Below are 15,354 nucleotides of genomic sequence, written 5' to 3' on the forward strand. Positions count from 1 at the left end.
AAGGCCTGTGTTGTTTTTACTATGTAATGCTATGCTCAAAGTCATTCACCTGATTCTCTATTATCTATCTGTCAAAACGTAATATGAGATATGAGATATTTTTTAGCTGGATGACAGAAATCACTTAACTCAATCCCTTTATTTTGTACATGAGAGCACTAAGATCAGAAAGGTGAAATGCTTTGTCCCAGGATACACAACTACTTAGCAACAAAGTCTAAGCCCTTTCTACAACAATATTAATACAGGGAAAAAAAACCAGAAAGAAAACCATGGTAATCTTCAGCCAAATCATTTAAAGTATAATAAATTAAGTGTTACAATTGTTCTAAAAAATTTTAGAGCCTTAATTTGTTACGATAATTTTTATAACTCTTCTTATATTAATGAATGTGATGTTTTAATAACCTAAAATGGAGAAAACTTAATAGATGAGTAATACTGCTAATATAAATAAAGGCAAACTCCTACCATATAAAACAGTATAAGTAGAGCCTACAAGAATGAAAACCATGGGAGACTTTGAGGGTAGGTGACTGACTGGGGACTCCAGTTCCCCCAACACAGTTTGGTTGCCCCAAGGGCTTAAGAGGTCAACCAATATCTCAGCTGACCTGTTGCCTACTCACACTTCAGTTGAGTACTCTCTAGAAAAATCCAGTACAGACTCTATTCTACTACCAGAAATTCTCTGATTCTGCAGGACTATAAGTACTTCAACACTTAGCCCCACCAGAAGAAAAAACAAAAAACAGGAACAATTCTCAGTCCAATCTTCTATCAAGCTCATTCTCTCACTCTTCACATCTGGGAAATTGAAATAAATCACTTATCCACTTACCCTCAAGAGAGTTTCACAGCCATCAAAACAAAATGTTTAAGAGCAAGATAAAACCATACAGATTGTGAGAATAGGGTTTACTGGACTAGCCATGGACCTCAAAGAAGACCAATGGCAAAGAACTCACTGTGAAAGCATGGTGGCTACTTTATTAAATTGTACCTAATTTTCAGCCCTCTGGGACAATAAAAAACGTGACTCACTGCTTATTAATTTCAAGGGTCCAATGAGACAAAGCATAAAAGTACATGAAAATAATGCCTGGCACATAATTAGTAGTCAATAAATGTTATATATCATCATATCTTCTTGATTGTTTGGTGTGATAGTATCAGGTATAGTGGTTATTCTTTGTACACTGCAACAATTGAGAAACTCAGCTTTGATAAGCTCCACCCATCCAGTCTGACTAGAATTCAGGAAAAGGTGGCAGCACTTACATAGATACAATGAAGTCTCTTAACCACCTGCAAATTTTATATAATATTATGAAAGACTTAGATGTCCCCTCAGCCTCCAGATAGAAAGGCAATTTACAGGTTTACTTCTTAGCATAAACAAAATTTTATGAAAAATTCGTATCTATTTTTATGAATTACTATTAATTAGGCCCCAGTTTTAATTGTATTTTTACATTTTTCGGTATCTTAACCTATACAATGTCTCCCCATCTCCAAAGATCACCATTTATAAGAAAGCCAAAATATATAGGATTAGGTAGTACTTTATTCATAAAGGGCTTGTGTATCATCAAAGAGAAGCATAAATACACTATTATGTGACAGCAGTCTTATTATTCAATAGTCATTATCATGCCAACCTAAAATATTGGAGGTGACTTTTATGTAACTTTTGCATAAATGAATACCCAATATCCACTCTCAAAGCCAAGAAATCTATAAATCCTTTTACTTACCTATATACAGCAAAAAAAGGCTAGATAAATTTAAACCAAACCAGTCTAGAAGCATGCTTACAATTTTCATATTTGCTTGTACTTTGGCATCAAAATAAGTTAATGTACATTATAATCAGTTGAAAAGTAGAGCCAGTAACCAAATTAAAATGGAGGTGAAAATTTTAGCATCATTCACATGAGGCAGAAGAACTTTCTGTTTCTCAATTTAAAATGAGACCCTCTTATAATTACAATGTATTTTTATTAGACTATTCCTTCTCTCATTATAGCATTAACAATTAAATAATACTGTTTTCCTCCTCTCTTAACAAAAAGGATGATTACAGTGTTCCTGCCTCAAAAGACTCAATATTTGTAAAGAGTTTTAGGCCCTGTAGCTGAAAGTTACCACGTAAATACTAAGTACTATAATTGAGAATAATGAAATAAATGAAAGATGGTTTAATATAATAGAAAATTACATTTATAATTGGCACATTGCCATACTACCCCTGAGGATTTGTTCTTTCAGAGCACATACTCTACGAAAGGTCACTGTGAGTGGAAAAAAAAATCCCACAGGGAGTTCAAGTAGCCTACAATAAAATACCAGTAATTAAGGATGTGGTATTCTTCCTCTATATTCATTTGGGAATCATCTCTACTAATTAACAGAAAAGGAACAATGATTTGTTAAAAATGATGGCTAAGACAATTCAATCTTAATTCTAATAGTCTGGCTACAAAGTAAAATACTATAACACTGAATACAAACTACAGTACAAGCCACCAAGTCAGTATTCAGCTACCTTCCAAGATAATACATTCCTAAAAATATCTTCCTGAGTAATTTATGTTCCTAACAAAATGTTAAATTACAATATAACAAATTCAAATCCAATTAACATTAAGTGCCTACTATGTGAGAATTATTATAATCATTTTGCAGACATATCATTTAATTCTATCAATAAACCTAAGAGGCAGAGATTTTATCAAATTAAGAAATTTTCCACAGAAAGATTCAGATTCTTGACCACAGTCTATGAATTTAAAGTCAGTTCTGACTTTAAATCCAGTGTTCCCTTCACTGTGTCAAATTAAGGTATCTCTTACTGTGCTAATAACAACTAACAAATCGCTTAACTTCACTGAGCCTGATTTTTCTCATCACTAAGTTTAGAGGGTTGAAATATAAGGGTGCATATATTCTTTCAAATTAGTGTTTCGGGTTTCTTTAGTTATAGTCCCAAAAGTGGAAATGCTGGGTCATAAGGCAGTTCCTTTTATAATTTTTTTTTAAATATATTTTATTGATTTTTCACAGAGAGGAAAGGAGAGAGATAGAGAGAGTTAGAAACATCGATGAGAGAGAAACATCGATCAGCTGCCTCTTGCACATCCCCCACCGGGGATGTGCCTGCAACCCAGGTACATGCCCTTGACCGGAATCAAACCCGGGACGTCCCCTCTCAGTCTGCAGGCTGACGCTCTATCCACTGAGCCAAACCAGTTTCAGCCTTTTATAATTTTTTGAGGTGGCTCCATACTGCTTTCCACCGTGGCTGCATCAATCTGCATCACCACCAACAGTGCACGAGGGTTCCCTTTTCTCCACAGACAACACTTGTTTGTTGACTTATTGATAACAGCCATTCTGACAGGTGTAAGGTGATATCTCATTGTGTGGTTTTAATTTGCATTTCTCTGACGATTAGTGACATTGAGCATCTTTTCATATGACTACTAGCCACCTGTATGTCCTCTTTGGAAAACTGTTCAGATCCTTTACCCATTTTTTAATTGGATTATTTAGGGATTTTTTGGTGTTGAGTTGTATAAATTCTTTATAAATTGTGGATATTAAACCTTATCAGATATATCATTGGCAAATACGTTCTCCCATTCAATGGGTTGTGTTTTCATTTTGTTGATGTTTTCCTTTGCTGTGCAAAAACTTTTCAGTTTGATGTAGTCCCATTTGTTTGTGTGTTTTTTTCCCTTTGTTTCCCCTTGCCTGAGGAGACAGATGAGAAATAATATTGCTATGAGAAATATCTGAGATTTCACTGCCTATGTTTTCTTCTAGGATATTTTTGGTTTCAAGTCTACAATTTAAGTCTTTAATCCATTTTGAATTTTCTCTTATGTGTGGTGTAAGAAGGTGGTCTGGTTTCAGTGTTTTGCACACACCTGTACAATTTTCCCAACACTATTTACTGAATAGACTATCTTTATCCCATTGTACGTTCTTGTCTATTTTGTCAAATATTAACTGACCATAAAGATGTGGGTTTATTTCTGGGCTCTCTATTCTGTTCCATTAATCTATCTGTTTGTTTTTATGCCAGTACCATGCTGTTGATTACTATGGCCTTATAGTAAAGTTTTTTATCAGGTAGTATGATTCCTCCAACTTTGTTCTTTCTCAAAATTGCTGTGGATATTCTGTATCTTTTGTGGTTCCATATAAGTTTTTGGAATATTTGTTCTAGCTCTGTGAAATATGTCATTGGTATCTTGAATAGTAATTGCATTGACTCTAAAGATTGTTTTGGGTAGTATGGATATTTTAACAATGTTAATTCTTCCTAACCATGAACACAGTATAGACTTCCACTTATTTTTATCTTCTTCAATTTCTTTCTTCAGTGTCTTATAATTTTCCAAGTACAGTGGGGCCTTGACTTACGAGTTTAATTCGTTCCGTGACGGAGCTCGTAACTCAAATTACTCCTATGTCAAATCAATTTTCACCATTACAATGAATTGAAATGCTATTAATCTGTTCCGGACACCCAAAAAACACCACAATTGTTTTGTTAAATGTTTTTAAATAAGAAAAATGTATTTAAAAATAACAAATATTGTATAAAAACACAATACTGAACAATAGAATGTAGTGCAATAAACTTGTTTTATTAAGTTTAATGTACAGCATTTACCTTGGAGATCAAAAGACTTAAAGATGCTGATGGAGTTCGAGGAGAAAGGCTGAACTGAATAACTGAATAACTGAATCTTATTTGCTGATTTTTGCCCTTTTCGCCACGCTTTCATCACTTTTATCTACAGGAGTTTTCGATAAAAACCTGTCCAATGAGATCTGTTTCATCCTTCCTTTCAGAATATTTCTGAAATGAGTTAGGCAAGTATCATTAAATAGCTCCATCGCATGCCCAGTTGCAATTTTTTCTGAGTGTTTCTTTTGAATAAAGTCTGAAAGTTTCTCCCACATTCCCAACATTTCCTTTATCTCACCTATAGAGATAACCTCCTCCTCCTCCTCCTCCTCCTCCTCCTCCTCCTCCTCCTCCTCCTTCTCCTCCTCCGTGTCATCTATTTCCTGCAAAACCTCCATGTGCTGCTGTGTCTATAGCTCCTTTAGCTCCTGCGTTGTCAGTTCCTCGGAGTGCTCCTCGATGAGCTCGTTGATGTCACCTTCCTTTATATCCGCGCTCGCTGCCTCACCATGTCTGACAATGGAGTGAATGCCAGTCCTCTTTTTAAAATTTTCAAACCAGCCCCAACTAGCTTTAAACGGCTCGCCCGATGCCTCATCCATTGAAGTGCCTGGGGTCTGCAGCAGCAAATCAGCGTAAATAGCTCGTGCCTTCTCGCAGGTTATAGCCTTCGTCATGGTATCTCCTGCGAGCTGCTTCTCCGTTAACCACACCATTAGCAGCTTCTCCATATTTTCATGGGTAGATGTCTGCTGTTTAGAAGTTATTGTAACGCCCTTGGCTGGAGTTGTAGCCTGTATCGGCTCCTTCTGCTTCAGTATGGTGCAGGTCGTAGAAGTGCTATGCTCGTACTGCTTCGCCAGGTCGATTACACGCACACCTTGGCCATGTTTTTCGATAATTTCTTTCTTTAATTCAATGCACATCATCCGCTTCTTCTTCTCAGCACTGTCCTTCGCACTTACATTCTTCAGATCCATGGTTGAAAAAACGAAGTTTTGCAAAATAACTGCAAGCACAAATACGAGTACAACACTGATGCTTCAACTAAGAGATAACCGCTTAAAGTGAATGAGTGAGACACGTGATGCTGGGCTGATGTTGTGGCGTTCACTGTGACGTTCGCTGTGCCAACTAGCAGTGGTGTATCTGAAGCTGGCTCATAACCCGAATTTTAGCTCGCACCTCAAAGCAAAAAATCGGCCGAGAGATGGCTCATATCTCAAAAAACTCGTTAGTCGGGACACTCTTAAGTCAAGGCCCCACTGTACAGGTCTTTTACATCCTTGGTTAAATTTATTCCTAGGAATTGTATTTTTTGAAGCAATTGTAAATGGGATTGTTTTTTTAGTTTCCCTTTCTGATAGTTCATTATTTATGTATAAAAATGCAACTGATTTCTGGATATTTTTTTTGTACCCTGCTACTTTACTGAATTCATTTATCAATTTTAATAGTTTTTTGGTGGAATCTTTGGGGTTTTCTATATACAGTATCATGTCATCTGCAAGAAAATATTTCTCAAAACTTAATATATAATATTTTAGAAGTTGTTTATAGTTTGTTACTTCATTAATTAGATTTGGGATCAATACTTTTTAAAACAATAAGTTATCAGGGTTTGTAAAAATTAGGTTATATTAATTCTACTAGAGGCCCAGTGCACAAAAATTTGTGTACTCGGCGGGGGGGTGGGGGGCCCTCAGCCCAGCCTGTGCCCTCTCGAAGTCTGGGACCCCTCGGGGGATGTTTACCTGCTGGCTTAGGCCCGCTCCCTGGGGGATCAGGCCTAAACTGGCAATCAGACATCCCTCTGGCAGCCCAGGAGCCTTCGGGGGATGTCCACTTGCCAGTGGGGAGCAGGCCTAAGCTGCAGTCGGACATCCTTAGTGCTGCTGAGGAGGCAGGAGAGGCTTCTGCCACCACCGCTGTGCTGGCAGCCATCAGCTGGCTTGTAGCTGAGCAGAACTCCCCCTGTGGGAGCGCACTGACCACCAGGGGGCAGCTCCTGCATTGAGCATCTGCCCTCTGGTGGTCAGTGTGTGTCATAGTGACCAGTCATTCCCAGTAGTTCTGCTGTTAGGGTCAATTTGCATATTACCCTTTTATTATATAGGATAAGTCTGATATTTTGCTAGTAGCAAGGAGTGGGATAAGTGGTAAGATAAATATTGCTTCACTAACCCTATCTCTACCCCTCTGTTCATCTATGACTCTAGTTATGATATGTTCCCACTGCCTAAAGGTATCACTCTCCATTATATGATAACATACCTGAAATACACTATTCTCTATGTACTGACTAAATAGCTACCTTCAGACCCTCAAATATATATATACCCAGATCCAGAACAAAAGCACAGAAGTGATAATGCTGAGCTGATGCTAAATACAAAAAGAAAATAGCCAAACCAGACTCACAATCCTTAGGCATCTTAGGATGGCCACAATTCCAAATAATAAGCCAGATGATGCAAGATGTGAAGATCTGATTAAGCCCTTTAAACCTTTTATATAGAGACATAAGATTTTTGTAAAAGAGTACATCATTTTGGGTCATTAAAATTAAAGACAGTTGAAAAGCTCAAAAAAGGAAAAAGAAAAAGAACATGACATAAAGAAAAGATTTTGTGTTGAACTTGTTAAAAAAAATTCACTTTTCCCAATACCATAAAACAGCCAACAGTGTCCAATTACCTGTTCTAAGAAGAGAAATATGTTATACAGTAAAAGTGATTCCTCCTCTTCATATACGTTTAATTTCCTCTAAATATTTTTCATATAAAGGAAAGAAAAAATGTGAAATAAACATAATTTGCAGGATCTGTTAAAGATATATTTAAACATTTATATGGTACCTAATATCAAACATGCTCAAAATCTCATTTAAACTAGGCCAGGAAGGAAAAGTGTTTGTCAGTTCCCTTTGATCAAATTTTTAGGATTGAATTGAATATTGAACAATGCAATTTACTCATGAGAAAACCTAACCTGTATTCTTCTATTTTTCCTATTAAAACAAATGATATGTTCCCACTCCCATCAAAAATCCAACCTTTCCATTTATTCTCTGGACCTCATTATCTTCTCACTTTCTTAAGAAACTTATATCTCTCTCTGTCCTGCATCATCAATTTCTCCTCCAGTGGATCTGTGGTATCAGCATACAAACCTCCTCTAATATCTCCAGTCACTGAAGTCACATTCTGCTACATCGACTATGGTATTTCTTTTCTTCTTGAAAGAGTTTACTATATGGTTGCTTTTCCTTTCTCTCCTTAAATTCTTTATTTAGTTTAATCAGTCAGGTTTCTTCTTTCACTCAGTTGTAACTGAGGTTACTATTTGTCAAGGTCATTACAGAAGTCCATCTACCAAACCCAACAGTCACATGTCTCTCATTGACTTAGAGTGTAAAATTGTTTCAACTTAATCAAATAAAGAAAAAGAAAAATAGAATCCATACAACTATGACTTTATAATGAAGAATAACAATAAGACAACCATTGCATTTTAGAACAATTTTAACACTTTGAAATATATACACATATTATAGGATCAAGTACTAAATTATTAAATAAGCATAATACAGTGTCCTAGCAATGAATATAGCATAGAGGACTCTGAAGTAAAATTGTCTAGTTTCAAATCCTAGATCTGCTGTTTATTAGCTGTATAACGTAAGACAATAAGCTCTATATGTTTTCATTTCTCTCTATATAAAGCAAGAATAATAAGTATTCATACTTGGTAGAGATATTAGAGGTAAAGCCATGTCTAGCACAAAGTAACCACAAAAAAAGGGCTTTCCCTTCACCCCTTTTTAACACTCTAGATAGAATTTGTCATAAATTTTGAAAATAAAGAACTTTTAAAAAAAAAAAAAGGTGGTCTTGAAAGTCCTAACTTCATTTGACATCATAATTACCCATCCATGAAGTACTGTCCGCATCCTGAGAACCTGAGCAGAATCCAGTTTAACATTAATAGAAATGAAAGTTCCCTTATCAAGATGATTTCATCCCAGTTGAAGAAACAAAAAGTATAGCACAGGACTTTCTTAAATGATCTACCAAAAAAATTAGAATCACTTATTAACAAAACATAATTGTCCTGAACAGCAAATTTATTGGGGAAAATGCAAGACAGCAAAAATAATATATTTAAATATTTCAGTGTTTTTCAGATATTCAAAGTTAAAAATTTTGATGACATTCAAAATTACCAACATTTGTTACATATAATACTGCTATTCTCTATAAATAAGGAAACTTCAATTGTCTATGATTAGCCTAGAATTAGTTACACAATAACAATACAGCCATTCAACTATCTTGGGGATTTTTAGTCTCTTTTGTCATAAAGAAAATACAAGTGACAGAATGTAACAAAAAAAGTCAACAGTGTAGAAGGCTTTTAATATATTTCATCTTGGCAAATGATCACATACAAATTAAACACTGAAATCATGATGATTTCATTTATTTGTTATGTGCAATATCTGATTAATAAGCACTAATTTTGTTGATGGAAAGAAGCAAATTCTATTGTTATATACAGATTAGAAATGTAAACACAAGCATTTCCCACAACTACTGACTTCACAAATTATTTTGAATGTTATTTCAAATAATAATGTGACTACCAGAGGTTAGGAAAGCAAAGAGCTCTACTGCCCCCTAATGAAATAGACCAAAAAACAAAAAACAAAACCAAAAAGCAAACAAACAAAACACCCCAGAAAACTCCCTTTGAGATATCTGTGAAACAAGAAAATAATCTTACTTTGCTAAATGCAATAGAAGAACACTAAGACAATTAACTGAAAACAACTAGAATATATATCAAATACTGTAGGAAAAACTACAATCACCCAGTTTCCATGATAAAATTAGTGGCAAAACAGGAAAGCCTTGAGACAGAAATGTTCTAAGAGAAAGGAGAGCAGTAAAACAATGTTATCAAATGTGATAGCAATTAAAGTTTCACTGCAGGCTGCACTTTTCATGTGTACGTTGGAAGTGAATGAGAAGAAAGAGATTCTTAGAAATCACACTCTTCAGTGAATTACAGTAACTTTTCAGTTCAGCAGCTCAAAAGTAAATACCATCAAAATATTCTCTAGAATTTACATTGACTATAATCATCTCAGAATAATTTTAGTATATGTATATTTTCAAGACACCTACCCTATCAAATATACCTTTAAAATAATTTTACCTACTGCTTCTTGTTTAAATAAATGCCAATTTCATAAGTAGAACAACTTTGTACTTTATGGTACTTTGTATCACAAATTAACCAGTGATTAACTTTTAATTTTCCTCTTAATAATAGCTCTCCCTTCGTTTAATAAAGTTGGTTTTTAAAACATCATCCATACTCATATTCCTTTTACCTAATATTCCAACTTGTCAAGAATTCCAGCATTCTCATTTCAGAAAAGAACAAGTGTTTAGGGAAAAGTAGTGTGTGGTCCTTAGTAACAGGAGTTACATAACAATTAACATCCTGTTACCAGATATAATAAGAGTACAAAGACTAGACCTCTAGAACATAAAAACAGGGAGAATGTAAACAAACAAACAACAACAAAAAGTAAAAATTCCAGGCAGGTTTAACTGAGGAGAACAGAAGTGTAGAAGTTAACTGTTCTTTTACCACAAGGCACACCACTTCACTTGGAGATTGCATGTTTCTGTCCAGGTTGATAGTGGTTGTGCACTCCCTCACATGTACATCGCTTAGCATATGTGAGAAACAGGGACTAATTCCACACAATGCTATAGGGGACACAGGCAATACAGAGAAAGAGGTTTACTTAAATCTACTCACAGAATGAAAATAACCTTTACATTTTGTGCTTCTCTTTTTCCCTGAGTGTCCACTTATTAATGAAAATGCTTCTTTATCTCTGCAAGTTATAAGAGTCCATTCAAAATTTCAGAAGAGCAACACACAAAATTACAAAACCTCTATGTATTCAAACCTATATCGCAAATGAGTTAGATCTCACATCTGTATAGACTTCCTAAATAATATGAATTAAAAACATGACTCTTTGACTAGAAGCATTACCCGTTTATTCCTACTGCCTAAAAATATAACAGAGACATACCAGTAGACATATTTTGAAGACATCCAAAATTGCTGGGAAGACTTAAGCATCACAAAGCCAAGCATTGCCAAAGTCATGACGCTTAAAGCATCCAACATATAGTCAAATAGTATCCTTCCAACCTATAAGCCTATGAGGCAGCCAGCAGGCTGAGGCAGGTGGAGGCAGATCTCAGGGTGCACTGGGTCTTTTGCTGACCTGAATCAGAGCCTGGTGCTGGTAAAAACTGGACTTAGTGCACAGTTTTGTCCTTTCCATACACATCCAGGCCCAGCAGAGGCAGCCACAAACTGTGGATTGGATTGCTTTGTCACTCCAAACAGGTTGCCCAGGGTCAGTCATAGGCAGCATCGAACATCAGCCTGCACCTGAGTCCCTCCAAAGATGCACCAGAACCCACACACCAAGTGGGCAGCTTCAGATAACATCAGAACAGGATCCAATTAGCTTCACAAGTGCATATCCAAAGGGAGACACTTGCAGCAAATTAAGCTTCATGTGGTAAGCACCTGCACAGCAGCCTGTACTCTGTGGTAGGAGTCAATCCTCAGTCAGCCAGCCTGAGGGTCAATCCTAGACACAAATGGGCCAATAGAAATCAAGACTCAAGTACAAAAGGCGGGACCATGTAAACCACACAAGGGACATTCCTAAAGCAACCAGATCAGGTAATCAGGAGACTGCACCACTGGACCCCACAGGACACCTACTATATAAGGCCATCCTACCAAGACTGGCAGTCATAGGAGATCTACCTAGTACAGCTTTCATTGTATCTGAAATATGCATTTCTCTCTATGTTATAGTAAGAAAAACTATTCCAAAAAACTCTTTAACTTTTGATAACACACCCAAATTTTCTGAAACAAATACTAAAGAAGAAATCACCATGCAGTACAAAACTAATCAAAAATTCTATTTTGCAAGAGTTGAAATCTAAACATATGCACACACCTACTACAAAATCACAAACACAACGCAGATCATCTTCATATTCCAGTATTGGCTGAACAACAATATTCCCTCTACCATATGTATTCAGGCTAAACCACAAAACACCCAGGAATATCCACAAATATACAAGACATTAAAATTATAATTTTATATGGCTACTACCAATTTTTTTCACTGCAGAATTTAAAAGAAGACATTAAGAAATGTTCTTGCAAGAAAAGCACCTTACAAGATAAGCTATTTCTTCAAATAAATAACAAAGTGATATGTGTAAATATGACGTCAAAACCTGTCACAAATAAGGATCAGTCGATTCGTTAAACCTTGTTTAATATTAGTTGAATTGTGTTTAAATTTTCAACCCAGAGAACAAAAACCTAGGTTGTACTAAAGCACAAGACCTAGTAAAAAAAAAATAAATAAAAATACATCATTTCAGTGTGCTACCATTTCTTACCTTTGAATCTTCATTGCTCACTCCTAGCTGTAATACAGCTTGAGGAGATTTTAGTTTTGCTTGAGCAGAGTGGGCCATCTGAAGGTTAAGCTGCCATCCAACCGTCTCTAGCTATAAAAGAGAAGTGCAGATTAGAATCAGATGATACAGAAGGAAGAAAACACACAACTTTAAGCAAATCTCCACTTAGCAGGAATGAATATGGATAGCCTGGACTATATGGAAAGTCAGCTCCAGAGCTCCTTTAACCTGCATACTCTGCAAATTCTTCCTTCAGGCTCATTATATTGGCCTCATGCCATGCATGTCAAATTCAACAGTAAAACTGGTCTTTAAATACAATCTGCTCTAAAAATAAAAATTCCAAGATTAAGCAATAAAGCACACTAAGAGAGTCAATGGTTTTTAAATAGTACATTACTATTTTAAAATAGTAATATTTCAAAGCCAATGATTTTTAAGTAGTTATGAATTTTAACTAGTAAATAGTATATATTGGTCATAATCCCTTCAATGACCTTCCTTTATCTTTCAAAACTCCTTGTATTAGGTAGAACACAGGGAAGAGGTTTTTTCTTAATTTAGAGAGAAATTGAAGTACCCAGATGGTAAGAGGTTCACACATTTAGACACAGTTAGTGGGACTGGAATAGAGCCAGGCAAAGAATTGCTATCTACTAGTGAGCAGGTGTTACCCAATAGACTATCATGCTTTCTAAAGTACTCTAACTTACTATGGTTCCCAGTTATGACACAAACTAATTAGAATATTTTCTTTTAATTTATTAATTAGCACAATAGCAAAAGTTAATCAAGTAGGGCAAACATAGTAAAGACAGGTTAAAGCAGCATAAATGTGGCTTTATTGAACTTGACAGATTATTGGTTTCTCCAACCTCAGAACTATGAGTACAAAATTTTAGATTTAATTTCCAGTAAAGCTCAAGTATCATTATTTAGGGAAGTATTATGAAATGCCAATTGTCACATGCCTCTGACAATGACTCCGATTTAGTCAACTACCTTAGCTGCACTGGTAAGAATGGCAGCCTCGGAAGAATTTTTACTTAATCAGAATACTAATTGCTAACTTGGAAGCCTGTTCAACAGTTAGAATCACAGCAGTGACTCAAAGCCAAATTGGAAAGAGAGCAATGGAAGTATTATCTATTCGAGAGAGGATGTGATGTGAAAATAAAGATACAATTCTGTTCTCTCTGGCACTGAACCTTTTAGAAGTTATGGGGAAGATGTTGCAGAAACATAATCCATAATACCACAAGTAAAATATCAATTTAATAGTGCATGTTAAGTAAGGATCCTTAATACATTGATCTTTAACACTGATTACAGTAAGTCTTTAATACCAGCTCACCACTGTTTTCAATAGTTATACAATAGAGCCTACAATAGAACAGGGGGAAAAACATGACATAACCACTCTCATATATACAAGCATATATACATGTCATCTTCTAGGATTTCATCTGAACCTATAAGACACTTCTTTGATCTAATTTAACTGATTCTATCCCTGTCTTGTAAGCACTTAAGATAAATGAAGATAAATATTGCTTTAAGTGAACAGCATACCCCACTGTGGTCAGATCTTTGCATAAATTAATATATGCTTAGTCACTGCATAGAGGTATGTGGGAGAATTAAAAAGAACTTAAAGCTTATGCTTTGGTTCATGCTTAAGCTGCACTCACGAGTTACCTAACCCTGGTTAAATAACAATCTTCTAAACTCACAATTTACTCATATGAAATAGAAATAAGTCTATCTGAACTATCTACTTTTCTAAGTTATTGGTAATCTATACTAATAAAAGGGTAATATACAAATTAACCATCACTCCACAACAAATATGGCGGCTCCCATAGCCACACAGATGGCGGAGACGGCCAGAGCGGGCAGGATGCTTGGCTTCCTTCAGGCAGGACGCTTGGCTTCCTGCAAGCCCCAGCCAGCCGCCAAGGGCCAGCCTCTAGGCGGCAGCCACGGAGCCAGCCCAGAGTGGGCAGAGGCAGCTCTGGCCCAGAGAGAAGGCGGAAGGCAGCTCCAGCCCGGAGCAAAGGCGGAAAGCAGTGGCCAGAGTGAAGGCCCAGGTCCCGGGTGCCAGAGGGAAGCTGGTGCCGGCAGCCAGGGGAAGGAAGGCCTATTCTTGCACAAATCTTCATGCATCAGGCCTCTAGTATCAAATAAAAAATTAAATTCCCATATTCAAAGTGTTTTGGAAACTGCAAAGCATTGTAAATATAAGACATTTTGATGACCTATTTTTCTCTATGGTAACTTTCAAATAGAGTAGGCACTTTATACATAGAGGCCCAGTGCACAAATTCATGCACAGGTTGGGTCCCTCAGCCTGGCTGGCAACAGGGGCCAATTGGGGCTGTCTCGCCCAGTCCAGGGGGAGGGACTACAGGAGGTTGGCAAGCCAGCCAGGGGGGAGGGACTGCAGAAGGTTGGCTGGCCAGCCGGGGGGAGGAACTGTGGGTGGTTGGCCGGCCACAGAAGGTAGGCTGTGGAAGCGCACTGACCACCAGGAGACAGTTCCTGCATTGAGCATCTGCCCCCTGGTGGTCAGTGCATGTCATAGCTACCAGCCGGTTGACCAATGATTTGGTTGACCAATCTTAATGGTCACTTAGGCTTTTATACATATGTAGATTGAACTGAATTAAAATGAATCAAAGAACACACAAGAAAAGGTAATTTTTTTAAAAGTCATTTCTGAAAAGAGTTTTGTGGATTGGCTTTCTTTAATTTCATAGCCCTTCTATTGAGTTTTGTGATTTAAAAAATATTTGTCCCAAGATCACATGAAAGATTTATTTAAAAAGAAAAATAACACTGCTAAGCTCATATGTACGTATAGGCATATACACAGACGCACACAAAAATTTACAGAAAATGATCAGTATTCAGAAACCTTAAATGAAGAAATATAGAAAGAATAACTAGAGTTATAAAAGAACACTTTACAGTTACACAGAACGGTAAGAGAAACAAAACAGACTTTTAAGTGAAAGTAGGAGACAAAACCAATACTACTTGAGAGAGCTATTCTTATCATCACCATTTAACAGATTAATAATGTAAAATGTAAAAACTTAG

General features: G+C 36.3%; 1 protein-coding gene across 2 annotated transcripts in view; it reads right to left on the reverse strand.

Moving 5' to 3' along the window:
- The window catches only part of COMMD10 (COMM domain containing 10), a 164,030-nt gene that overhangs the window by 125,461 nt on the left and 23,215 nt on the right, over positions 1 to 15,354 (reverse strand). For both annotated transcript variants that reach the window (XM_059693817.1, XM_059693818.1), the window contains exon 5: positions 12,232 to 12,342. In XM_059693817.1, coding sequence (XP_059549800.1) covers positions 12,232 to 12,342 — 111 coding nt within the window. The remainder of the gene's footprint in view (positions 1 to 12,231; positions 12,343 to 15,354) is intronic.

This window comes from Myotis daubentonii, chromosome 4 (genome assembly GCF_963259705.1).
Source record: "Myotis daubentonii chromosome 4, mMyoDau2.1, whole genome shotgun sequence".
Classification (NCBI taxonomy): Eukaryota; Metazoa; Chordata; class Mammalia; order Chiroptera; family Vespertilionidae; genus Myotis; species Myotis daubentonii.